This window comes from Pezoporus occidentalis, unplaced genomic scaffold, assembly GCF_034315485.1.
Source record: "Pezoporus occidentalis ecotype Australia unplaced genomic scaffold, CSIRO_AGI_Poc_V1 ctg147, whole genome shotgun sequence".
NCBI lineage: Eukaryota > Metazoa > Chordata > Aves > Psittaciformes > Psittacidae > Pezoporus > Pezoporus occidentalis.
The window spans coordinates 1,567,590-1,591,282 of NW_026913284.1; the positions used below are offsets into that span (position 1 = coordinate 1,567,590).

General features: G+C 63.3%; 5 protein-coding genes across 7 annotated transcripts; 1 reads left to right on the forward strand and 4 right to left on the reverse strand.

Moving 5' to 3' along the window:
* Positions 1-84: 84 nt before the first annotated feature.
* Positions 85-6,672, reverse strand: PI4K2A (phosphatidylinositol 4-kinase type 2 alpha). The gene is made up of 9 exons (XM_062610440.1): positions 6,183-6,672; positions 4,049-4,249; positions 3,680-3,811; positions 3,443-3,596; positions 2,779-2,840; positions 2,560-2,659; positions 2,163-2,296; positions 1,818-1,877; positions 85-1,681 (listed from the first exon to the last, which is right to left on the reverse strand). Exons 1-9 carry the CDS (start codon positions 6,582-6,584, stop codon positions 1,520-1,522), a joined length of 1,407 nt encoding a protein of 468 aa, XP_062466424.1. The 5' UTR covers positions 6,585-6,672; the 3' UTR covers positions 85-1,519.
* A 369-nt stretch (positions 6,673-7,041) lies between these two features.
* Positions 7,042-10,213, forward strand: MORN4 (MORN repeat containing 4). Of its 2 annotated transcripts, none has more exons than XM_062610442.1 (5): positions 7,042-7,162; positions 8,917-9,043; positions 9,177-9,291; positions 9,369-9,478; positions 9,590-10,213. In XM_062610442.1, the coding sequence occupies exons 2-5, from the start codon at positions 8,977-8,979 to the stop codon at positions 9,736-9,738; spliced, it is 441 nt and encodes a 146-aa protein (XP_062466426.1). In that variant the 5' UTR covers positions 7,042-7,162; positions 8,917-8,976; the 3' UTR covers positions 9,739-10,213. The 2 variants fall into 2 exon arrangements, with proteins under 2 accessions (XP_062466426.1, XP_062466425.1); XM_062610441.1 differs by having other exon boundaries at positions 7,070-7,162; positions 8,946-9,043.
* Positions 10,214-10,868: 655 nt separating this feature from the next.
* Positions 10,869-13,901, reverse strand: HOGA1 (4-hydroxy-2-oxoglutarate aldolase 1). Of its 2 annotated transcripts, XM_062610446.1 has the most exons (7): positions 13,617-13,901; positions 12,728-12,856; positions 12,525-12,652; positions 12,283-12,417; positions 12,043-12,139; positions 11,740-11,873; positions 10,869-11,280 (listed from the first exon to the last, which is right to left on the reverse strand). In XM_062610446.1, exons 1-7 carry the CDS (start codon positions 13,843-13,845, stop codon positions 11,131-11,133), a joined length of 1,002 nt encoding a protein of 333 aa, XP_062466430.1. In that variant the 5' UTR covers positions 13,846-13,901; the 3' UTR covers positions 10,869-11,130. The 2 variants fall into 2 exon arrangements, with proteins under 2 accessions (XP_062466430.1, XP_062466431.1); XM_062610447.1 differs by lacking the exon at positions 12,728-12,856.
* A 609-nt stretch (positions 13,902-14,510) lies between these two features.
* On the reverse strand, positions 14,511-18,612 carry ANKRD2 (ankyrin repeat domain 2). Its single transcript, XM_062610485.1, has 10 exons — positions 17,432-18,612; positions 16,901-16,980; positions 16,412-16,525; positions 16,166-16,327; positions 15,894-16,001; positions 15,663-15,761; positions 15,361-15,459; positions 15,154-15,252; positions 14,794-14,892; positions 14,511-14,707 (listed from the first exon to the last, which is right to left on the reverse strand). The coding sequence occupies exons 1-10, from the start codon at positions 17,439-17,441 to the stop codon at positions 14,603-14,605; spliced, it is 975 nt and encodes a 324-aa protein (XP_062466469.1). The 5' UTR covers positions 17,442-18,612; the 3' UTR covers positions 14,511-14,602.
* Positions 18,613-18,659: 47 nt separating this feature from the next.
* Positions 18,660-23,601, reverse strand: UBTD1 (ubiquitin domain containing 1). Its single transcript, XM_062610486.1, has 3 exons — positions 23,392-23,601; positions 19,359-19,586; positions 18,660-19,141 (listed from the first exon to the last, which is right to left on the reverse strand). The coding sequence occupies exons 1-3, from the start codon at positions 23,456-23,458 to the stop codon at positions 18,756-18,758; spliced, it is 681 nt and encodes a 226-aa protein (XP_062466470.1). The 5' UTR covers positions 23,459-23,601; the 3' UTR covers positions 18,660-18,755.
* Between the last annotated feature and the right edge of the window lie 92 nt (positions 23,602-23,693).

The following is a 23,693-nucleotide window of genomic DNA, read 5'->3' on the forward strand; positions in this document are numbered from 1 at the left end:
GCCTTGGGCCAGGCTGTTGTACCAGTCCTGATGCAAGGAGACCAGCCCCGACCTGCTCTAGGGTGCTGCAGAGACACACAAGCATCCAGCTGAACGGCAGCTCTGTTATTCAGACGGTTGCATGGTTTAAATACATTACATACATTTCTACAGTGCATTAGAACAATACATTTTGGGTCAGTTGGAGATGCAGCTGGGCCTAGCCAGGAAGCTGGGGTCTTGCTGCTGCCCACCCTGTGCTTGCACAGCTATTGCTGAGCGCTCTCCCTGCACATGAGCCAAGGGAGCTCTCCCCTCCCAGGCTCAAGCAGCAGATCCCCAACCTGCCTTCATTCTCCCCCAACTCTCAAAGATGAGCTAACAGGACACTGAGCCCCAACCCCAGCTTCCCCTGGCAGCAGGAGAAGCTGCAGCTCAAGGCAAGCGAATGCAGGCAGCAGCCCTGGTACTGTTCATACAACACGAGCTCAGCAACTTCTGGGGAGTGAGGGGCACGGGGCCTCACCCCCACAGCAGGCCTGTGGGATTGTCAGCACCAGGACAACCAGGAGCACACCTTTTCCCCCTCCCCCATGCTCCCATCACACCTCCCTCCCATGTAGCAGAAAAGCCACGCTGGCCCTTCCCCAGAAGTCCCCTACCCCTCGAGGGGGCCCTAGGCACAGACAAGGCTGGCACCATGCTGGCTGCACAGCAGCCAGGGAGCTTGCTGGGAGCAGGGGCAAAAGCCAAGCAAGAGCAGCTGTGGAGACCCAGCAGGAGGGATGGACCAGGGCAGCAAAAGGGGAGAAAGTGCTTGCACCCACCCTCAAACCTCTCCAGCTGTGGAGGGTGGCTCAAAGGTACAGCCCCTCCCAGGACCACGTTTCTCACAAGGACAAGTCAACACCTCTTTCCCCATAGTTTCTAACTGAACCCAAGCCAGCCCTGTGAGTTGTCCCTCATCCCTTCCCTCCTCGAGCCCCCAGCCAGAGAACAGCCGTTCGTTGTGGTCCCTACTGCGCCAGTGGGCAGCAGGAACTCCCCCTGAGGAAAGCAGCGTGCACAGGGTTGGGGCAGAGGAGGGACAGTGAAGTACAAGCACACCCTCAGGCCAAGGGAGGGGTGGACACCCTGCTACAGGCCTTCCAAGCCCAGCAGCCAGCACGGTGTGAAAGGGGCCAGTGGCTGGTGTGAAGGCCTGGATGGATACTGGTCCAGGCAGCCTGCTCATCCCAGCCCCAAGCAGGGGTGCTCAGAACAGCATGCAGGCCGAGGGAGGGGCAGGGTCCCAGCCACACCACAGCTCCCAGAGGATTCCCACTCCTTCCCCTGGGCTCTGCCCCAGGCAGGGCACTGAGCTCCAACGGAGCTGAGGAGGGACCATGCCCGACCTGCCTGGCTCCTCCAGTTCAGCTGCAGGTTCCTCCAGCCACACTCGACCCAGAAGGTCGAGTCCCAGCCACGGGAGCCAGCAGTGGCCCAGCTCCTCTCGCAATGCCAGTCCGAGGCAGCCAAGCCCTGTCTGTAGCTCCCATGGCTACCACCAGGAGAAGAAAGGCTTCCGGCTTTGGAAGCTCTGCGTGTAGGACTCGCTGGCAGTGCGCTGGTGGGAACGCGCCGTTTCCACAATCACAGGCGGCATCTGAACCAGGTGCAGGGGGCTCTTCCCATCCTTCAGTGCTTGAGTCAGGTTCAGGATCTGTGTGGCACAACAGAGCAATGCCTGAGCTGCCCTGATGCAGCAACAGAGAGCATCCACCCCATCACCCTACCTGCCACACCGGCAGGACAAGGCTCTGTGCCTCACCCATCTGCATTCCCTACACACAGCTTACCTGGCCCCTCATGACTGCAATCTGCTTGTGAAACTGTCCCCTGTCAAAGCCAGGGTCTTTCTGCAAGAGAGAGCAGAGAACACAGTGAGATCCACCAGCTGCCTCAAGCCACGCAGGAGATGCCTATTTCCCAAGCAAGCCTCTCCTCTTGTCCCATGGGTTTTCTGCTTCTCCTCACACTGAATCCTCAGCTCCTGGCAGAGGGATAACCTGGCTATACCTCAGCTTATGAACAGTCAGGAGCCTGGCCACATTTCTGTCCTCTGCAGCCTTGACAGGGAGCTTCCCCATACCACCTCAGTTTTTCTTCCTTCCAAGCCATCTTCACCCACTCCCCAAGCTCACCTTGAAGAGCTCATACAGATCTTCCTCCAGGTCCTTGACAAAGTTGGGGTCTGAGATCTTGGGAAGAATCAGGTCCTTGATCTCCTGTGAAAAGGGGATTTTGGCCTGGGGCAACCATGCCCAGTAGAATGGATCTGTGGGAGTAAGCAGGAGACATTAGACCTGGAGAAAGGCAAAGGATGGTGCCACATGCCCCTAGGTGACAGATCACCTGCATCTGGGACACAGGGTCCAGTACCCACTTTCTACAGCCCCTGCTGAGGCAGAGTCACCTGTGAACCCAGAAGGTTTGCAGAGAGACAGCCCTTCCCCTCTCCTCTCCAGCCCTTAAAGAAGATGCCTGAGCATGGAGTTCCATGGCTCACCAGGGTGCCCTGGCACAGCGTGAGGAACTCACATGCTCTCCAGGAGTCTGGGTGTTTCAAGGGAAAGGCCAAACCGTTGTCTATAGCAGCCAGCTTGATGATGGGCTCCTTCACCACCACCCAGTCACTGTCCTGAAAGGAAAAGGAGCAGGTCACAAGGACCACCCCGCAGCATGAACAGTCCCTCTCCCACTCAGAAACCCAAGCCAGCTGGGAATTCCCATCGCTCCTGCCCAGTAAGAGCCGCTCACCCGCACGCCTGCGCTGTCCAGGGGACAGTCGTACTTGATGAGCCAGTTGTCATTGCCCCGATCTGCAGGAAGATAGAACCAGCTGTGTCAGTGTCAGGGCCTATCTGCACCACACCAGGCAGAAAGTTACTCCTAACCCAGAAGTGAGACAGACCAGTTTTAGGCCCAAACTGTACCTCAGAGCCCTGGAGCCTGCTGAAAGCCTGGGAAGCCACATGAACCCCCACACAACCAGTCCTGGAGACTGGAGAGGTCGATGTATCCCCAGCTCACAAAAGAGAGGTCAGCCTGCAAGCCCCAGGGTGCTCCCTCTACCTCTTCCAGCCTGCAGGAACTTGTAAACCCAGCATGAGATGGGATGCAAGGACACAGTCAGGTGCTGGATCTCCAGATGCCCCTGGATCCTCACAGCTGGCAAACTTCCACCCCAGTACAGTGGTGGCTCCAGATCTCCCAGAACACAGGCCAGCAGCCAAAGCATTTCCCAGGAAGGCAGTCACAGCAGCCACATTCTACCCAGAGGCTGCTGCCTGGAGGCAACTGCCAAGTGATGTCAAGAGGAAGTTTGGGTGCTGGGAAGAGATGCCAAGCCCCTGCCTCCATCCCCTTTCTCCACCTGGCAGGACATGAAGGAGCAGTGTCCCAGGCCAGGCAGCATCCCTACCTGTGTTCCTGATGATATAGTCCAGTACCACAAGCCGCTCAAACTGCAGCAGCAGCTGCCGGTTGGTGTTCTCTGGGAGTGGCTCAGCTTCGAACCGCCGCAGCCAGTAGTCAGCATCCTTGTAGCCTTCCACAAAGAGCTGAAAGGAGCCCACCTGAAGAAAGGAGAGGCTGTGTTACAGGAGGCCACAGGGGATGGAGAAGCAGTGACAGACGGGCATGGAGGCCAGTGCCATACCTTGGGTGGCAGACCAATGCGGTTGAAGCGCTGGCCGACTTTCGGCACCTTCTCCAGGGCCAGCCTCTTCCCCCGGGACTTCACCCTGTCAATGGCACTGTAGTTAAAGGTCTCGCTGGCCAGATACACCACCTGGGGGGAGAGGAGTCCAGATGTCAGCAAGGGCAATTGTCACTGGTGTGGCTGATAAAGCCAAGACACAGCATTTCCCACTGCTCTGCCCAGAACAAGGATCCCACAGCTTGGCAGTCCCAGTCCAGAGCTCCCAACACACCTGCGAGATCAGCAGTGCCACAAGCCAAGGTGCAAGCAGAACTGTGCAGAAGCACACGAAAGCCTCCCCAAGACAAGAGTTTCATATCCCCTCACCTTTGTGCGGGGAACAATGTTGAGTTCCAGTTTCTGGTCCACCAGGCTGGCACCCGCCTCCGACAGGTAACCCTGGTTGAGGACGAGGCAATCTCTCCCAAAGCAGCATGGGCAGCACAACTTCTGCAGCCACTTGGTCCATTTGGGGTTCAGCTGCCCATAGGGTTCCTCGTTCTTGGGCTTGAAGACACCAATGATTTTCTGTGAGGAAGAGAGGGGAGAGCAGACTCAAGGTAGTTGGCAGAGTCAGGACATTCCCCCGCCCCGAGCCAGCCCACAGTGGGGACACTCAGACTGTGCACCAGGGAAATGACCAGCTCCTGGGACCAGGCAGACCCCCACAGCTCCAACGAGGGACCCTTCCTCAGGCAGTGCCCCATCCGATGAGAGCAGGGTGCTGCCCAAAGACCTTCATACCTGGCTCATGTATCTGGAAAAACCCTCCTTTGTCCCAGAAGATATCAGTGATAATGCTGTTCCCTGGTAAACATCCCAGTGACCTTTGGATGGCTGGGGAGACCTACTGCTCACTCCTGTTCATTATGTCCATGCAGGAGAAGGAGGGGGCTATTGGTCCCTGCTCTGTCTCCAAAATCCACTGAACAGAGCTGATCCCAAACTGACTGGAGCAAAAGGGACCAGAACACCTCAGCAAGAGACCTCAGTGCAATCCCAGTCTACCAAGCACCAGAAGCCAGGCAATGGCAGGCAGGAACATTTTGTCCACCAGGAAGAGGAAGGGTTTGAAGGAACAGGGCCACTTCAGACATCCCCTGATCACATGGAGAAGCCACTTTCCCTGAGCAGGCAGGAAAGCAACCCCCTCATCAGCCACACGTGAAGGCACACAACTGCCAACATGTCCTTGGATATGAGCCTGCAAAAAGCTTGTTGGGAGCTCTGGCAGCACCGGAGCCCTGTGCTCCATAGAGCCAAGTCCAGTAGAGCAAGGCCCAGCCAGCCATGGACAGTATAAAGGTGGAGGCCAGAGGCCTAGCAGCACAGCATCCCCTTCCAGACAGTCCTGTGCCAAGAGCAGCACTGGCAGGCAAAACAGGTCTGCCCTGGCACCAGCAGCAAGGCAGAGGGAGCCAGACAAGCCCAGAAGTAACCACATGCATCAGGGCTGGGGAGGAACATCGTAGCTGGTACAGCTCAGAAGCTGAGAGGAAAGCACACACAAGAGAGAAGTTCTCACCCCACCAGTGGCCTCACCCCTGCCCACAACAACAGTGCACTGCACTCTCTCATGCCAGCAGCAGGGAAGCTCTGGTGACTCTGGGCAGGAGCCACAGAAACCAGCTACGCACCATATTCACTGACAGCAGGGCAGCCCAGGGACCTGCCAGGTGATATGGCGAGGAGGACAGAGACTTTGGCTCCTCACACACTCCCTCCACCAGCCCTCACAAGTTCATGTCTCCTATAGCTAGGCAAGCCCCTGTGCCGCTCATCCAGCCCCCACCCCGGAGATGTCACATCTCATATTGGGCAACGGGAAGGAGTAGGAGGGTGGTGGGAGGAAGTGTGCATTGCCCTGGCTCAGCTGGGGCTGCCTGCTACTGCTCTGAGGAGCCAGGCTCCACCCAGAGCAGAAAAACCAGGGCACACCAGAGACCGGGGAGCCCAATCCTGCTCCCCAGGAAGCATCCCAGCACATATGCAGCCAGGAAGCCACAGGAAGCAGCAACAGCTCAAGTAATTGTGTTGGGTGCTGCAGGTCACAAGACAAGCCATCCCGTGCTGCACACACATCCAGTGGGTGGCATGGAGACGGTTGCCACGTAGCTGCCAAGACCTACAGGGGACCAGCTATAATTTGAGGACTTTGCCTTGATTATATCAACCACGCAGCCCTAGGGCTGGAGTCACCACGGTCATGAGATGCTGATGCACGGGCCTGGGGCAGCGGGTCACCCTCCTTGGGTACAAGAGCCACAGAAGAGGCTGAAGCAGCACTCGAGCCCAGCTGTCCCCACTCCTGCTGCTGGTCCCACCACGCTTCTCCCCTGGGCAGCTCCAGCCGCTCCTAGGAGCCCGGCCACGCCGGGGCCGGCACCCGCATCTCCCCTGGGGGCGCCCCTCTCCCAGCCAGCACCGCTCCTCAGCCCGCTGGCCTCGGGGGCCGGCTCACCCCCTGCGGGTCCTTGACGAAGTAGCTGCCACTGGAGCCCTGCGAGATGCGCTCGGGGAAGATGCCGCGCTCGCTGGCCAGCTCGGCGCACCGCACCACCTCCGCGAACTCGGGGTCCTCGGGGAAATCATTGCGCTCCCGCTGCGCCGCCGCCGCCGCCGCCGCCTGGGCCTGAGCCTGCGCTGCCGCTTGGGCCTGCGCCTGGGCCTGCGCCGCCGCCGGGCCCCGCGCCCCTCGCTCCAGCAGCGGCTGCCGCTCCCGGTCGCGGCCTCCGGGGGACCCGGGAGGGGAAGGCGGCGGTGGGGGAGCGGCGGGCGGGAGGGTGCGCACGGCCGCCCCCGGCAGCCCGTAGTCGGGGGCCTGAGCCCGCTCCGGAGACACCAGCGGGCTCGTCTCGTCCATCGCACCCGCCCGGCCCGGCCTCGCCGCGACACCCGCGCCGGCAGCTTCCGCTCACGTTACCGCGCCCCAGGGGCTGCTCCGCCCCCCGCCACGCCCACACCGGGAGTCGCCGTGCTAGCCGCGCCCGCCGCGGGGCCGGCTGCGGCAGCGGTACCGGATGGGGCGGGCCGGGAGCCCCCCACGCTTGGCTCTTGGGGTCTGCTGGCCCCACGGCCCCACCGCAGGGGGCCGGCTCCCGTGCCCCACACAAAAATGGCCGCCCGGAGCGACAACGCCCTCCACTGCCCTTCACAAAGATGACGGCAGGGCAGGGCGCTACCCCTCTGCTGACACGCCCAGAGAGGAGACCGCTTTGCCCCACACAAAGATGGCTGCCGCCAAGGGAGTGCTGCGAAGATGGCCAATGAGCAGCCGCGTTGCTAGAGGTTGCCGTGGAGATAGCCAACGGCGGGCGGGGATGGACGCCGGTGGCGTGGCAACGTCCTGCGGGGCAGGGAGCTGGCAGGGGAGGTGGCCGTGCCACCGCCCCTCGGCGGGACCCCGGTGGGCAGCGGTGCGGGCGGCGAGCGTGTAGCCAGGTGAGCGCGGGTCCCTGCGCGACCGGCCCGTCCGCACCGCCCCTCGGCACTCAGCAGGGCACGGCTGGTCCCGGTGGGGCGTGCGTGCACCGCCCGTGGGTGCACCAGCCCTGGGTGCATGGACACAGCGGGGTGTGGGTGCATCAGCTCTGGGTGCATGGACACAGCGGGGTGTGGGTGCATCAGCTCTGGGTGCATGGACACAGCGGGGTGTGGGTGCATCAGCCCTGGGTGCATGGACACAGCGGGGTGTGGGTGCATCAGCCCTGGGTGCATGGACAGAGCGGGGTGTGGGTGCATCAGCCCTGGGTGCATGGACACAGCGGGGTGTGGGTGCACCAGCCCTGGGTGGCAATGTGGGCACATGCAGCTGGGCAGCCTGGGTTGCCTGGGGGCAGATGCTGCCCATGCCCTGGATGAAGTCGCCGGTCCAGGCACAGGCCATGCTGGTGGTGGGAGCCCTCCCTTGCCGCAGACATTAACAGCCCCCAGCAGCCCCAACCTCTCCTGCTCCTGTCCCCCGTTGCAGGCACCCCCGGAGGCGCTGGGCAGGCTGGGGAGCTGGCGCTGAGCTCCTGATCTCTGCCATCAGCAGGGAGCACTGTTCAGTCGCTGATCGCCTTGGCTGGGGGCCATTTCTGCTCCGGACACAAAGCGCTTGCCAGCTCCCTGCTGTGCTCCCGGGTGCCGTGTCCAGCTAGTTAGCGTGGCTCATCACCCATCTCCAGAGACGTGCAGCCCCATGTGAGCAGGGATACCCCCTTTGGAAGTGGGGAGCCCCTTCCCGTCACAGGAGCCGCCGGAGAGGCAGCTCCCAGCCCACCTGCGGGGCTGTCTCCTTGCTGGTGCATTCCCTGTGCACTGGGCAGAGCTGTGCTGTGTGACAGCAGCTCCGGGGGTGTGCAAACCTCCGGGGGCTGCTTGCTGCCAGCAGGGAGGTTTGCAAACCCTGTGGTAGCCAAACAAGTCCCTGGAACCTCTGAGTCCTCTCTCTGCCATCCCTCGTAGGAGGAGTAGCTGCTCCATCCCAGGGGGTGAGCCAGATCTGGATTTAAGCTGTAAGAGAGTAGATTTGGATTAGGTATTAGGTAAAATTCTTTACTGTGAGGGTGCTGAGGCATTGGCACAGGGTGCCCAGAGAAGCTGTGGATTCCCCATCCCTGGCAGTGTTCAAGGCCAAGTTGGATGAGGCTTTGGGCAACCTGGTCTGGTGGAAGGTGTCCCTGCCCATGGCAGGGGGTTGGAACTGGATGAGCTTTAAGGTCCCTTTCAACCCAAACCATTCTATGATCTGCCCATCTTTGACGCTAGAGCTGGAAACTCCACAAGCTCTCTGCTCTCTCCCTTGAAGAGCCAGTACCAAGCATAATCTGACAAGCACCAAAATGCCTGTTTCTCCCTGGGACTGTCCCAGCAGAGCTGAGAGCAGCCGCTGGCCTGAGCCTGCTGCAGTACAGGACCCTTGGGTCCTGCCAGGGAGCTGTGCTGGATGCATCCAACTCCTGCCACGCTCCTCTGCTGCCACTCGCTCACATTTCACTGGGCTGTGACCCCCGTGGGTTCACATCGCCCTGAGCCCTGCCATGGGGCAGACAGCAACCTGAACCCGGCAGCTGGGGTTTCAGAGGCAGGGCAGGGCGGCTGTGTCCTGGGGTCACCTCCTCATCTGTGGTCTGCCCCACGGCACAAACGCACCTCTCTGCAAGCAGGGGATGCAGGGGCTCTGTGTAAACCGGCGTTCTCCCCCTGCCCAGCTGCCACCCTCCGCACCTCTCCCTGACAGCTCTTGCCCTGCGCTGCCGGAGGCTGTCACCATGACCCTCACCAAAGGCTCCTTCACCTACTCCAACGGGGAGGAGTACCGCGGCGAGTGGAAGGAAGGTGAGACGGGGCAGGAGGGGATGGTGCTGCCTGGGCTGGGGGCCAAGCAGCCCCCATGTCCTTGCCCAGCACCACACTGGGGCAGGCCCTGCTTCCATCCATCCTGCACTGCCCATTTCTGCCCTCGCCCCAGGTCGCAGGCATGGTGTTGGGCAGCTGACATTTGCTGATGGCACCGCTTACGTGGGGCATTTTGAGAACGGGCTGTTCCACGGCTGCGGCGTGCTCACCTTCTCTGACGGCTCCAGGTAAGCCCTGCGTACACCCCTGTGGGCATCCACCCTTGCCACGGGGAGCTGCTGCCTCAGGGGCAACTCTCACACAGGTACGAGGGGGAGTTCGTGCAGGGCAAGTTCAACGGCGTCGGCGTCTTCACCCGCTGCGACAACATGACTTTTGAGGGCGAGTTCAAAGGCGGGCGGGTGTATGGCTTCGGTGAGTGCCCAGCTCAGCATGGCCCCATCCAGCATCTCCCATTCTGTCCCTCTGGCCCCAGTGGGTGCTCTCTGCCCCTTCACTCCCAGCCCTCTTCCTTCCCTTCCCCAGGTCTCCTGACCTTCCCCGATGGCTCCCACGGCGTGCCCCGCAATGAGGGCTTCTTTGAGAACAACAAGCTGCTGCGGCGGGAGAAGTGCCCGGCTGTCATCCAGAGGGCCCAGGGTGCCTCCAAGTCTGCCCACAACCTGACAGCGTGACGATGCCCCACATCCCCTCCCACTGCAGAGGGACCCCCAGACTGGGCATCGGCTGGCCCTGACGTCCCCAGAGCAGGGATGTGGCACTGCTGGGTGCCCCCTTGCCCTCTGTCTCTACCAAGCCCCCCTGCCGAACCCCCGTGGCTGGGGGGAGACCCCTCCACCCAAGTGCCCCAGGGCAGCCATGGTGCCTTCTCTCTCTGGCTATAGCCCTGGCACCTGCTGGAGCAGCACGGGGACAGGGTGGCTAGGGCTCGGCTCCTCTGCCCCCAGGAAGACTGTGGAGCACTGGGGCTGCTGGCCTGCTGCAGAGGATGGAGCAGGGGTGTAGGGCTGAGCCCTGACCCCACTGCCAGGGTGCCTTGGCTGGGAGCTGCTGGCTGGACCACGTGCTCACAGAGAGGCAGCTCCTGGTCCACTTCACTATCCTGGTTCTGAGGCAGGGTGGGCACCATGTGGCCTGTGCCTGTTCTAGGTGGCCACTTGCCTGGGCAGGGTGACATGGTGCCCCAAAGGACCCGGGGGGCCTGCTCTTGGGGCCAGGCGACGGGCTGTCCCCCATTCATCCCTGTGCCTTGGGTACATCTGCAGCAGTATCCCCAAGAGGGAGGATCGGGGAACACCCAGCCTGGCCATGTCTGCTGCACACTGGGTGTGAGCAAGGAGCAGGGTCCAACAGAGCCTGGGTTGAGGGGCATGAGCAGGCCTGGGGTAGGGTGCCAGGGCTGGAGCAGGGGGCTGGAGCAGGGCTGGGCAGGGCGGGTGGGGATAGGGGCATGGCGAAGGGGCAGGCAGGGTGGGCAGGGAGCACGCAGCTCCCCATCTTGCTGCCTGCATGCATCCTCCATCTCCCCCTGCATGCTCACCCTTGCCCCAGTGTGGTCTGGCCATGGTGCAGGGGTCCCAGCAGCCCTCGTAGCCCAGTGCTGGGCTGCAGGGGCCCTACCTTCCCTGCCAGTCTCTGCCCACATCGGTCCCGTGCCTTGCCGTGACCCTGCCTTGTGCTGCTGCCTGCACAGGCCTCAGCTGAGTAAACCGTGTTGCCAAACGCACAGGCTGTGTCCTCTTTGCTGGGAGCAGGGGCTGGGGTTGGGGGGCTGCTTGCATGGGCAGGACAGCACACACAGATACGGGGCAGCAGGTTTATTCCTGGCTCATGGTGCAAGGATCCATCCCTTCTCAGGTGGGGATGGTGGGACCCTGAGGGCTGGCAGGTGTGCAAGGGTGTCCAGAGGGTGCTGGGTGTCCCCCCTCTAGCCACCCTGCCCAGCAGGAAGGAGTGACATGGGTGGCTTTCTCTTGGCCATGTCCCAGTGTTCCCACCACATCCCCAGCTCCTGGGGTCCCTGGCTCGTGCGCCTTCTCAGCGCAGGAAGGGGCAGGGGTCACCCCTCACAACCAGCCATTTGCACTGAAGGTACCCCTCAGCTCCTCAACCTGAGGGGGGCTCAGCGGAGCCAGGGGTGCGCGGCAGGGACCCCCGTAGTAGCCAAACCACTCCATGGCCTTCTTCAGCCCTGGGATCCCAAATCGGCGGGTGACCTGCGGGAGGGAGGGTGCAGGGGCTGGCTGGCACTCTTGGGACAGGGCAACGTGCTCATGGGTCCTGCTCCTGCTGACCCTGCTCCTTGCTCGCCATCACTCCTGCCCTCCCCATGGGGGTCTGCAAGGCTGGGGAGCATCCCTGTGGCACGGGCAGGCTCTTTGCAGCAGGCATGGGCCACATGTAGTGGGGTGGAGGACCTTGGGAGGAGTAGCTTTTCTCATCATTTTCTATAAATAACCAACAAGGCTCCCACAGGGGTCAGGTAGGTGCCTGCTGCCAGTGGACATGCTGTTCCTGGCATGGCAGGGCTGGCATTTCCCACCACGCCACATCCAGCCTGGCTTGGCGTGCCAACTGGGTGCTGTCCCCCCAGACCCCAGCCCCAGGGACCTCCATCGTTTTCTGCCCCTGGGCTATGCCATATCCTGGCACTCCTCAGCATCCTGACTGCTCACCGCTGTGTTGGGCTCAATGAGCCTGTGCTGCAGCTCACAAGCCTCCTGCCAGCGGCCCTCGCGGCACAGGCGGTCAAGCTGGCACAGCGGGGCCCCCAGGACATTGGCGAGGGCGCAGATCCCCCCAGAGGCACCTGGGGACACCAGGGTACATTGGCAGTCAGCTTGGCATGCCATGCCAGCCACTGACCTGCCATAGCTGCCCACGGCCTGCCTCCCCCTTCCTGCCCGGCTGCCAGACCCCACCAGTGCCCCCGTTGCAGCCCCCTGTGCCCCCCACTGGGCAGGGGCAGCAGCACCTACCCAGGGCATAGCTGGCCAGCAGGAAGCCAGCCGATCCTGCCAGCACCTGGAAATCCTCCTGCCGTGTCTTGTGGACCATCAGCCCAATGCGGGTGATCTGGGGAGAGACACACTGTGCCCTGGGCCAGCATCACCCTCACCCCTCACTGCAGGGCTCCTGCTGGCACCCTCAGCTCCCTGTTCCCAGCTTGGGGCCAGGTTTGGTGGCAGCCAGCCCCGGGACAGCCCTGCCCCACTCACATCCCCACCGCTGTCCTTGATCCCAAGGATGTTGGGGTGCTGAGCCAGAGTGACCACAGCCTCCAGGGGTAGGTCCAGGCCGGTGTTGGCAGGGACACTGTAGAGCACCACGGGGATGGGGGATGCGTCGGCAACCTGCAGGCAGCCAGGCCATGCTCAGCAGCTGGGGTGGGCTGGAGATGTGCAGGATGCGCTCCCAATCCTGCTGCTCCAGCTCATGCTGCTGGCAGGTCCTGGCTCACCTCCGTGTAGTGCTGGACCAGGGCAGCACTGGTCATGGCTCCCCGGTAGTAGCAAGGTGTCACGACCAGCACCACATCAGCCCCTGCCTCTGCCATGCTGAGGGTCAGTTGGACGGTGGCCTGGGTGGCTGGGGAGGAGGCAGAGAGGTTAGGGCTGCCCTGGGAGGCACACACAGCCCCACAGAGCCCACAGCAGCACTCACATTCGCAGCCCGAACCGGCCAGCAGCAGGCGGTCCCTGGGCAGAGCCCGGCGCACGCAGCTCACCACCTCCAGCCGCTCCTGGGGTGCCAGGTAGGGGTACTCCCCGTTGGAGCCCAGCACCACCAGCCCTGAGACACAGGTATAGGGACGGCAGAGCGTGCTGTGTGTGCACTCTGTTGAGCACGCTGCCTGCCTGCCTCCATCCCCAGCCACTGCCACACACAGCACTGCTAGCAAGGCATTTATTGGTGTCCACAGCCACACTGTGCTGCTCTGCTCCAGGCTGTGGCACACAGACCCCTTCCTTGGGACCCTGCCAGCACCATGGACACATGAAGGCTTCAAGGGAGCTGGGAATGCCGGGTGCTCCTATCACCCTCCCTCCCCTCCTCACTGCTGCGCACCCAGGAAAGGCTCTGCAACCCACAGTGTGCCCTCTCCTGTGTCCGTTCCCACAGCACTGGGCTCACAACCTGATCAGAAGAGGGGAGAACCCCGGGGTACATGCCTGCGATGCCCAGACTGTTACTGCAGCCCCCCTCATCCACGCATCCTCAGCAATCAACAGATACACATCCCATGGCACAGAATCAGCATGGGTGTGCACAGGTGTGTAAGCACACCTATGGGGCAGAGGGTAGGTGCAAGCCTACAGCTATGTGTGGAGGGTGTGTGCAAGCATGCACTGGTGCGTGGTAGTGTGCAAGGACACACACGTGTGCCTGGGCATGTGCCATGCAAAGGACCCTAGGTGGGTACCCGAGGAGCTGCCCACTCCAGAGCGAAGTCCAGCTGGAGGCTGAGCATCCTCTGGAAGCCGGCGGGCTGCCCGCACGCTGCCACACAGCCCCTGCCACATGAGCCTGCACAGAGAGGGGCAGCGCTTACCTCGGAAGGGCATGCTGGCGTAGCGGCGCAGGTTCCCCTCCAGCCGGGCATAGTCCACCTCCTGCATGGGTGAGAACGGGGTGGCGAGGGGCGGGAAGATGCCGCCAAGGTCCAGCGTGCGCCCCGGTCCCTGCGGGGTGCTGTGCTCCCGGCGCTGCCCCGGGGCTGTCCAGCGCAGAGCTGCCAGCACAGGACGGAGGGGAGAGGCGAGGCGGGTGCTGAGCACCATGGTGGCTGGTGCTGCTGCTGCCGGCCCTGCTGAGGGGCTGTTAATGTTTGATTGGGCACGTGAGGGACCCGTAACCCGGATGGGCAGATGACATGGGGGGCGGTACAGGGTGAGCTCAAGATGCTCTCACCCACTTCAGGGGCTGGCAGGGGATCAGACACTGCAGGAGTCCAGGGCCTGTGGGCAGGGTTTTCCTGCCCTGGGTGATGGTGTGGGGCCTCCTGTAAATGAGAAAGCAGGAGTGTTTCTACACTGGGGGCCCTGAGCACTGCACTTGGCATGAGTGACCCAGCCTGCAAAGGGATCACTGTGTCCACCTGGAGATGGTGCCAGCAGAGAAGGCAGGAGATCAGGCAGTCGTCCAGCCTCATGGAGTGGCTGCCCGGCAGGGGTATGACTGCTGCTCTCTGGTGCAGTGCCAGCCTCCATCACAGTGTAGAGCCATCCTGTGCTTCCCAGGATGTAGCGCTCCTCGCTGAACTTGCCCAAGTGAGACTTTGAACCACTGTGAGCAAGCAGGGCTTCCTGCAGCAAGGAATCGCACCATTGAACCAATTGTGTCCTGGCCCCATGTTGTCCTTGTCCTAGGAGACAGGGCACTTACATGCTGCTGGATAAGCAGCTCCCCAGTAACCCAGCTTCCCCAGCCCCATGGAGACAAACGCTGCTCTTTGCTGGCTTTTATTGACACGGACAAGTCTCGGCTGGATCCTGCTCCTTGGAGCCCAGCCCGGTCCCTGGTCCCTGCCTGGCGCTGTCAGGCAGGAACCTCCATCCCATTCTGCGGCTGCTCCTTGGTCTCTAGTGCCTGGCGTGTGTCCACCTGCCACTGCTGCACCAGGTCCGTTGGGGTCTTGCCAGCCTGCGGAGCAGGCAGAGAGACGCTGGAGCCAGGGTGGTGTGACATGGTGGGGCAGCAAACAGCCCTGGTGCTGGTTCCCTGCTCACCTGGTTCTTAGCCATCATGTCAGCCCCGTGCAGGAGCAGCATTTTGATGATCTTGTAGCGGCTGAGCCGTGTGGCGTCGTGCAGCGCCGTGTCGCCTTCCTGAGAGAGATGTAGCCTGGCTGGGGATCGTGGTCCAGCACCAGGGACACCCTGCCTGGTCCCAGCCCCAGCACACCCACCTCCCCATGAGGACAGGGAGGAGGATGGTGCTAGCCCTGGCTGCGGCTGCCAGCACCCCAGGGGGAGGATGTGTGTGTCCAGACGTGCCCCACTGGTGCTGGCAGCTCCTGGAGGGGTCAGCCAAGGGAGGAGGGATCAGTGTTGCCCCCTTAGTGCTGGCTGCATGGCTGCAGCACTTACCCTGTCTGGGGAATTGATGTCTACCCCGCAGTGGATGAGGTGCTCCACGATGTCAGGGTGCCCGGTCCGGGTGGCCACGTGGAGGGGGGTGCTGAGCAGCTTGAGAAGGGAAGAAGATGGACACCAGAGAAGATCAGCACCCACCCCTGCTAACCCAACACTTCATTCCCCAGAGCATGCCCGTACCCCTGGCACAGCCCTGCGCACCTTGTCCTTCAAGTTGAGGTCTGCCCCGCGGTCCTGCAGCAGCTTCACAGCGTCCAGGTGCCCACCCCGGCAGGCCCAGTGCACAGCGGTGCAGTCCAGCTGGGTGCACAGAGCCATGTGAGGGATACCCCCACCCTGTGCCCGTGCCCCCCACCCAGCCGGTCCCTGTGTCAGGGCTGAGTCCTGTGAGACCCCTGCCGACCACCACTTCGGGACAGAGGACCCCACCCCTGCCGTTTCTCTGGCTGTGCCAAGTCCAGAGGCTTAAACCATCCCAGAGCCAGGGGCAGGATCCCCCTCACCCGGTCCCTGAAGTCAACAGTGGCCCCGCTGTCCAGCAGCTTCTGCAGGATGTCCGTGTGTCCCTCCAGCGAGGAGCGGTGCAGGGCCGTGCGGTGGAACTGCGGGGACGAGGCACCGCGTTGGTGATGGATCCATCCTCCCCGGCCCACCCCAGCCATGCCCCAAGCCCCATCCCATCCTGCCACAGGGGGGCACAGTGTGGGGTGGCCGGTGGCCATAGGGAATACTACCTCATCACACGTGTTGGGGGAGCCACCGTCTGCCAGGAACTTCTCGATGATGTGCATCTTGCCCTGGACTGCGGCTCGCAGGAAGGTCTCTGGCTCCACGGGACCCTCCTGGCAAAGGGACAGGCTCAGGGCTGGGGCACCGTGCGGGCGCAGGAGAGGGGACACCTCGGGGGAGGTGCCCATCTGGCAGGGTGACCCGGGAGCTGGCCCATGGGCGCTCCAGCCCCGAACCCCGTAGCCACCTTCCCATCCCCTGGGACCCCCTGACCTACGATCTCCAAGGACTCCGGCGGCGGGGGGGGCTCGGGTGTGGCCGCCCGCTCCTCCCGGCGCTGCCGGCGCTGCTTGCGGAGCTCGATGAGGCGCTGGATGCTGCCCACGTCAATGATCTCCCGCCGCAGGTCCACTGAGCTCTTCCGCACCCGCTCCTGGCCCTGCAGGGGACCCACAGTGCCCAGTTTGCCTTCATTGTGCCCAGGCATCCACCCCCCCCCGGGCCCAAACCCTGCCCCCCTCACCTTTATGGCCTCGAGGCCCCGGTTCCTGGGGCCATGGAGTTTCTCCTCCTCCAGCTCAGGTGTGTTCATCCGCTCCACAGCTGGTAGCTCCCGCGCGCCATCGCATTTGTGTTGCTGCATGGGCATGGAGGTGCTGCATGGTCCTGGCTGTGCACGGGGCAGCCCCACCACCTCTGTCCTCAGCCCACCAGTGGAGATGGCTCTGGGTACAGCTACTGCTTGCTACTGAGGTCTAAAGGATGCCCAGAAGCCTTTGGGCTTGTGCTACTTGGCAAGCTGGGCACCTGCCTGGTTCTCAGCTCTGCCCCACAGGCAAGAGCTCCTGGGATGGGAACCTGTAGCCCCTGAGAGCCCTTGGCCACTTTGCTGCACCCCACAGGATGGCAGGGTCAGTGCCAGCCTCCTCACCTCTGAGTCCCTAAGGATGGACACAGCACAAGGTGGGTCTCTGCCGCAGCCCAGGCAGGTCCCCCTGCCCTATGGACCCACCTTCTCCTTCTCCTCTTCCTCCTCCTCTGCCAGCTTCTGCTCGATGAGCTCCTTGGCCCGTTGCACTTCCAGCTCCATGTCTGCCAGCAGTGCACAGCCCTGTGTGGGATGCAGCCTCTGCTTCTCACCCCCACAGGCAGAGAACCCCCAGCCCTGGTTCCCAGCAGCTCCGCTGGCCACGACGCTTTATGCCTCCGGCCCCTCCGTTCCACGGCCCAAGATCACCAACAGCTGTGGCTGCTCCACATGACTGGGGCAGCTTTGCCATGAGCTCACCCTCCTGCTTTCTGGCGGCCCTGGTTCACCTCCACAGCCCTGAACCCTCTTAAAGAGACCCAGTGCACCCCCATCCCACTGCCAGGGACCCCTGTGGTGGCTGCAGGGAGCTGGGGTGCACACAGCCCACAGCAGGCAGACAGAGATACTCAGTGGAGCAGGGACACAGTATGCGGTTGCAACATGGGTCCTGTGTCTGGGCAGCCAGGATGCTCCCCATGGCTCCCATCACCACACAACCTGATGCTGCAGCACCCACCTGCATCACTTGAGGCTCCCTGGCATCTGGGCAGGGAGTTGCTGCCCACCCCAGAGGGAGGCAAAGGGGCCCCCTCAAACATCCCAGCCAGCAGACAGCACATGTGCCAGGAGCCACAGCCGCTCCGCTGTGCAGGTTTGGAGGATGACCTCAGGTGTGGAACCTTCCGAGCAGCCCTGCCAGGGTCCTGGTGCTTGCCCAGCCTCCCTTGCCACACAAGGGCAGCCTGGCAGCAGGACCAGCCTCACGTGGGGCCGGCAGGCAGAGCCGGCAGCTATTCCCGGCAGTGAGGACATTGTTCAGCCCCCCTGGGCTTTGCTCTTCTCTGTAAGATGAGGCCGGTGCTGCCCTGTGCAGGAACAGTTAATGCGCTGGGCACAGCCCCCAGCACAAGACCTGCGTGAATGACAAATGGGGACACATCACTGTCACCCTCCTGGGCAGTTCCCAGGGCCACCCTTGGGAGCCCTGACCCATTGGTGCCACAGCCTCCAGATGCAGAAAGGCACCGTTTTCATCAGGACAGGCAATGGTGGCCATAAAGGTGGTCTTGGGACCATACCCCTTCATGGACTGGCCTCAGGGCAGACACAGGCTGAAACCTCCAGAGGGGAAGCTCTGGGAGGGAGGGGATGGTCCCCCATCAGCAACCAGCCAGGATGGCAAAGGGATAAGGCTGGCAGTATGGGAAAGGGCCCAGGCAGGCAAAGAGCTGGGGCTGGCAGGATGGGGTGAGGGTGGCACCAGGGAGAGGGGGTGCCTGGGCTCTCCTTGTGCCCATCCTGACATGCAAGCAGATGCAGATGAGGCACAGGGACCTCCCACGGCTGCAGGTGACAGCCCCCCACACTTGCCCCAGGGGCCAGAGGATGGATGAAAAGGCTTTATTGATAAATACAGACTATGTACAGAGGGGAGACATCTCCACACAGCCCAGCACCCCGGGGCCTCCTGGCCAGGGTGAGCTGAAGCCCAGCAGGTCACAGCCTCTCCCCACCAGCACAGCACAGCACAGCCCAGTAGTAGCGCCCTGGCCGTGCTGACCACCCCAGACACATTTGGTCTCAAACCTCCTGCAGCAAACACAGTGCATGCCCATACCCCAGCCAAGAGGGACCACCATGGTGGCACAGCCCCATGGAGACCTTCCTGGGGAGGGGGGTCACCCGAGTGTGGGGCGGTCACCCGAGTAGGGGGCAGCCTGAGTGAGGGGCAGGGTCTGCCCCAGCTCCGGCAGGGCTCAGACATGGCCTGGGGCATCCCCAGTGGTGCCGCTGCCCCCAGCTCCCTGCCCTTGCCCCACAACCAGTGTGGGGTAGCTCAGTTCCTGGGTGGCAGGGGCTGGTTGACGATCACTTGCACAACAAAATCCTTCTGGATCTTGGTCTCCTGCAGCCGTGTGCGGTCGGTGAGCAGCTTGCCTGAGAAGAACCAGCGCTGCCAGGCCATGTCGATGCCCTCCTGTGCCTGCAGCTGCTTCTTCAGCTGCCCGATGGTGTCGCCCATGCTGGCACTGAGCCGCAGGTCCTTGCCCGTGGACAGCCGCACCTTGAGGGCGAATTCCCGCCGGGCATTGGGCTGGGGCTCAGCCGGCTCTGATGCCTCCTCCTCGCTCCGCTCCAGGATCAGGTTGACAGGAGGTGACAGGCAGTAGACAGGCAGCTGGTATCGGTTGCCCAGCTCATCGTAGCACTCCGTCAGGGACCCTGTGGATGGCAGGGGACATGCTGTGGGTTGGCATCCCCATGGACCACCCCAGCGGGGACAGGGCCACCCCAGGGAGTGGGGCAGAGCTCCCCTTGGCTGAGCTGAGCTGCATGGATGGCTGTTGGGAACCCCTCTCCTCCCCCATGTGGGACCTCCATGTGCCCAGATATAGGGCACTCAGCAAACACCCCCCACCCTACTGGTGTCATCCCTCACCGTGGGGCAGGGTGATGCTGGCTCCATCGAGGATGGCCTGAGCCAGGCTGTGGTCGTTGGCCTCCACGGCGTAGGCAGCTGCCTTCAGAGCATCCCAGATCTCCTTGCGGCCCTCGAAGGCGGGTGCCGTGTCCCAGAACTCGTCCCGCTTGCTGCGCAGCTGCCCATCCGTCATGGGGTAGTCGCTTTTCCACTTGGGACACTCCTTCTTCAGGGGCTCATTGCGGCCTGGAGAGGGGAGGATACTCAGCCAAGGGATGAAGCTCCCCACTTGGGCCCTGAGCCCCCATCTCCCCATTCCTACAGGTTCCTGGGGACCCCTTGCACCATGCACAGCAGTGTCCAAGGGGGTGCCCTGCCCAGCACAGCTAGGGGGACTCAGCTAGAGCTATCTCTAGCCCTGCCCAATGACCCCATAGCAGCTGCCCCCCAAAGTGACATCACTTGTCCCCAGGAGGGACAAGGGCTCTTGCCCATACGCCTGGAGGAGCAGCACCTGCCCTGTGGGGTGGCCACAAGGCCTCAGGGCCCTCTGAGGCAGAGCAGTATTTATAGCTTGGGGAATTAGCCAGGGAATAAGCTGGTGAGTCAGAATGGGAAGGGGATTACAGGGGCTGAGCTGCAGCCCTGGCAGGATGGGGAGTGCAGGACTCCACCATCCTCTCTGACCATCCCGGGATGGCAGGGACAAGCTGAAGGCAAGAGGACAGGCACACACTGTCCAGGGCACTGTGGGGCAGAGAGCTGCCAGGCCACAGCAGCCACAGCAATGGGTCAGACTGAGCTGGCGCCCCATGAAACAGCCCCCAGCCATGTCCTCAGTGACCTGCAGCAGGCAGCACCACCTGGGACACCACCAGGTCTGGGACACCCCCATGCCAGTCCCACCACTCCCTGCTCTCCTACACCAGGCTGCAGCTTGGGAACAGCCCCATCCCATTGGCCCCACGGCTGGGCCGGAAGCATGGGGGAGGAAGGAGCTGTTCTCACTCCCAGCTGAGCTGGGGACAATGAGTGGCAACAGCTCCTTCCTGCCACCCCTCTCCCTGGGGCGGCCAGGCAGCCTGCTGGGACAGGACACAGGGAATGCAGAGCCCCAGCTGGGCAGGAAGGATGCCCGTGCCCGCACTGTGACCTGCCAGGCAAGACAATGCTGGGGACAGCCACCACTGCCAGCTGTGGCCTCAGCCATGTTCCCCAAACAGCTTTTCTTGGGCAAGTGTGTGGTGACATAAGGCACTACATGACCTTTGTTTTGTCCCAGCCCTGTCCCACCCCATCCAAGGCCACTGGAGCCAGCACAACACCCACTTTCCCACTGAGCCATTCTAGAGCTGGACACAACATGTAGCATCTACACCAGGGATCCGCATGGGAACTCAGCTATCCCTGGGCTGGATGCTGAGCATCCCTGACAGGCAGCATCCTGCCCGCATCCTGGAGGATGGCAGGTCTCAAACAAGGTCTCAGAGAGGGCATCCGGTTGCAGCCTGCGCTGCCGATTCAGCAGTCACGGTGCCGGGCAGGAAGGATTTGCAGCACTGCAGGACAGAGCAAGGTCGGAAGCAGCACCTGCCCTGGAAGGGCAGGGGAGCAGCCATGGACAGCCTCAAGGACACAGCCAGGACCACATCTCATGCTGCTGTGGCCACTGGGCTGGTGCACACATCCCTGCAGCCAGGACTGTTAGACACAGCGGGACTCATGACCAGCACCATGTCCCCGGCTCCATCATCAGCAAAGGGAAGAGGCTGGCCCAGGGCTTGGCCACAGGAGGACACAGGGAGAGGTTGCGGCTGCCCTATGCAGGCAGGTGTGCCGGGCAGCCGTGCCCAGGTAGGCAGGGACTTAAGCCTCGTCTATTTATTGCTGCCACCCAGTTGGGCCCTGCAGCCTCTAATCGCCTCCTGTTGCTCTATTCCTGGCCCCTTGTGCAACTCTCCACAGCAGCACCACTGGACAGGTCTGGCCACTCGCTGCGCCTGGACTCAAGCCAACAGGATCTGGCTGGCAGCCTGCCTGCCTCCTGCCTGCAGCACCCTGCCTGAGGCTCAGCCCCTCCATGGGGACCCCAAGGCAGGATGATGTGCCCTGGAACTTGCTCCCTGCCTGGATGGAGCCCCAGGGGAGAGCTGGACAGTCTCAGCCAGCAGGTGCTGGAGGCTAGCTCAGCCCCAAGGGAGGCATGAGCCAGATAGCACATGACAGCGCTTCCAGCAGTGCTGACTAGTCCCCTCCTGGGCCAGACAAGGCTGGGATGCTGCATGCCACAGGCATCCCCTGCTCCTCCCACTTTGGCAAGCTGGCCATCCGGGGGACAAGCAGCAAGACCCCCATGTCTGGGGCCACAGCAAGGCCCAGCCAGGCACACAGGCTACTTCAGCAGGGTCCCCGCAGCAGCAGAGGCTTCCCACCAACAGCTGGTCCTTGCATGCTGGTTCTTGCCAGTCCTGGGCAGTGTCCCTGTACTGTGGGAGAGGGCAGCTGCAGCCTTGCTTCATCCTCCACCACCCACTGACCGGCTCCTGTGGGCTGGGGGCATCATGCAAGCAAGGGCAGGAGCCAGCCTGGACACCCTGGCACCAGGGATGTTCCTGCTCCCTCAGGAAGGGGCATGCTGCAAGAAAGCTGCCGGGAGCACAGGGGCACCAGGAGGGCACCGTGATCCATCCCAGGAGAGCCTGGCAGGGAGTGAGTACTGGCGATCGAGACACAGGCTCTTTAGCCAGCTGTCACCTGGCACAGGAGGGGAGCACACAGATCCAGATGCTGGGATCTGATATCCCCAGCCACAGCAGCCCCAAGTTACAAGGCAATGGCCCCCAACTCCCCACTGACCTGAGTGAACAGTCTGCTATGGATCCCAGGACTGACTGACACCCACAGGACAGCACCTGCATCCCTGGGGACGAGGGCATGCTGGGATGGAGGGCTGCAGCTCCACAGGAAGCCATCAACCTGACTCGGGGCAGCAGGGCATCCCCGGGGTGAGCTGGCACACACGGAGCCCCGCACGGTGGGGATGGCTGTCCACCGGCAGCGGGCATAGGCAGACCCGGCAACCACCGCACCTCGGACGTGTTAAGGGAGCTTCGGGCTCCATCCCACGGGAAAACCTCCCCCCCTCCCGCCTGCGTCTCAGCTGCGGGCGAGGGCCGGGGCGCCCCGTCCGCGGGCACACGCTTCCTGCTCCTCCTCTCCCACCGCCTACCACCGCTTTGCCATAAACACGGTAATTACCGGCTGTGATTGCACCGGACGGGGAGGCGGGCGAGGGGAAGAAAGGTATGATTCACCCCGCCAGCCCACGTCCCCTCCGCCGGCAGGTAGCCGTGCCCGCCCCCCAACCCCCGTGGCCTCCGGGGACCCTCCATGGCAGCGTACCGGGGAGGTGCCTCATGGCACCCGGGTATTCGGCTGACCGGTAAGCGTGGGGAGCCGCGGGGCTGCACCAGCCCCTCTCCATACCTCCGCTCCCTGCCCGCCCCACGGGACCCAGTACCTCCCGAAACCCCAGGGCAGCATGAACGGCGGTGTGCCCGCCGGCAACAGCCCGGTGTACGGGCGGCACCGGCCCCGGGCAGGCTGGGACCCAGCAGTCCGCGGGACTCGGCGTACCGGAGGACACCACCTAGCCCAAACCGGGGGCACCCACCCTCCACCCCCCGGGACACGCCCTCCCGGAGAGGAGCCGGGGACCGGCAAGGCTGGGCAGGACGCGCTGTGCACCCCAGCCGTGACCCTGCAAACCCCCGGGGAACCAGGACGGAAGCCGGGACGGGACCCGAGGTGCCTGCCCGCTCCTGGGGCCGCGAACCAGACCGGAACCCCCGGTGCCGGGGGTCCCCCCGGGGGCACAGAACGGCTCCCAGGGTCGTACACTGGGCACCCCTCAGCGCACCCACAGACTGCACCCCTCCGGTGACACAGTGTGTCGTCCCGTCCCCCCCCCCCCGCACCCACCACGCAGATGGGTATTTACACGGGACCCTTGTGACCCCACGAGTGCGCCGGCTAGCCGGGCCCCGCTCACCTGCTCGCTTGCGGGTGTTGCCAGCGGCGGGCCGCTCCCGGCGCTGCCGCCCCACGCAGCCGCCCATGGCTGGGGCTGGACGACGGCGGCGGCGCTCGGCATGGGGCCGGGCCGACTCCGCGCTGCAGCCCCGACAGCGGGGCCCGGCTCTGAGCGCCGGGGCCGCCCCGCCCCGCGCCGCCAGGTGCGCATGTGACCGCCCGCGCCGGCACCGCCCACGGGCGTGCTCCTGCTCCCGCCACACTTTTCTGTCCCCTGCGGCTCGCCGTACCGCCTCTCCGCGTGCCTGTGCCCGTTCCCCC

What these genes read in the sequence shown, in the direction of transcription:
- HOGA1 (XM_062610446.1), bottom strand. Translation starts at nt 13,845, where the DNA reads ATGGTGCTCAGCACCCGCCTCGCCTCTCCCCTCCGTCCTGTGCTGGCA. An exon ending in TCAAGGACAGCGGTGGGGAT is followed by an intron (nt 12,140 to 12,282) that starts GTGAGTGGGGCA and finishes GTCTCTCCCCAG; the next exon opens with ATCACCCGCATTGGGCTGAT. An exon ending in GCTGGCCAGCTATGCCCTGG is followed by an intron (nt 11,874 to 12,042) that starts GTAGGTGCTGCT and finishes TGGTGTCCCCAG; the next exon opens with GTGCCTCTGGGGGGATCTGC.
- MORN4 (XM_062610442.1), top strand. Translation starts at nt 8,977, where the DNA reads ATGACCCTCACCAAAGGCTCCTTCACCTACTCCAACGGGGAGGAGTAC. An exon ending in CCGCGGCGAGTGGAAGGAAG is followed by an intron (nt 9,044 to 9,176) that starts GTGAGACGGGGC and finishes CCCTCGCCCCAG; the next exon opens with GTCGCAGGCATGGTGTTGGG. An exon ending in ACCTTCTCTGACGGCTCCAG is followed by an intron (nt 9,292 to 9,368) that starts GTAAGCCCTGCG and finishes ACTCTCACACAG; the next exon opens with GTACGAGGGGGAGTTCGTGC.
- ANKRD2 (XM_062610485.1), bottom strand. An exon ending in AGGAAGAGGAGAAGGAGAAG is followed by an intron (nt 16,526 to 16,900) that starts GTGGGTCCATAG and finishes ATGCCCATGCAG; the next exon opens with CAACACAAATGCGATGGCGC. An exon ending in ACATGATGGCTAAGAACCAG is followed by an intron (nt 14,708 to 14,793) that starts GTGAGCAGGGAA and finishes CCTGCTCCGCAG; the next exon opens with GCTGGCAAGACCCCAACGGA.
- UBTD1 (XM_062610486.1), bottom strand. Translation starts at nt 23,458, where the DNA reads ATGGGCGGCTGCGTGGGGCGGCAGCGCCGGGAGCGGCCCGCCGCTGGC. An exon ending in CAACACCCGCAAGCGAGCAG is followed by an intron (nt 19,587 to 23,391) that starts GTGAGCGGGGCC and finishes TCCCCTCTCCAG; the next exon opens with GCCGCAATGAGCCCCTGAAG. An exon ending in CAGCATCACCCTGCCCCACG is followed by an intron (nt 19,142 to 19,358) that starts GTGAGGGATGAC and finishes TGCCATCCACAG; the next exon opens with GGTCCCTGACGGAGTGCTAC.
- PI4K2A (XM_062610440.1), bottom strand. Translation starts at nt 6,584, where the DNA reads ATGGACGAGACGAGCCCGCTGGTGTCTCCGGAGCGGGCTCAGGCCCCC. An exon ending in TCGTCAAGGACCCGCAGGGG is followed by an intron (nt 4,250 to 6,182) that starts GTGAGCCGGCCC and finishes TCTTCCTCACAG; the next exon opens with AAAATCATTGGTGTCTTCAA. An exon ending in CTATATCATCAGGAACACAG is followed by an intron (nt 2,841 to 3,442) that starts GTAGGGATGCTG and finishes ATCTTCCTGCAG; the next exon opens with ATCGGGGCAATGACAACTGG.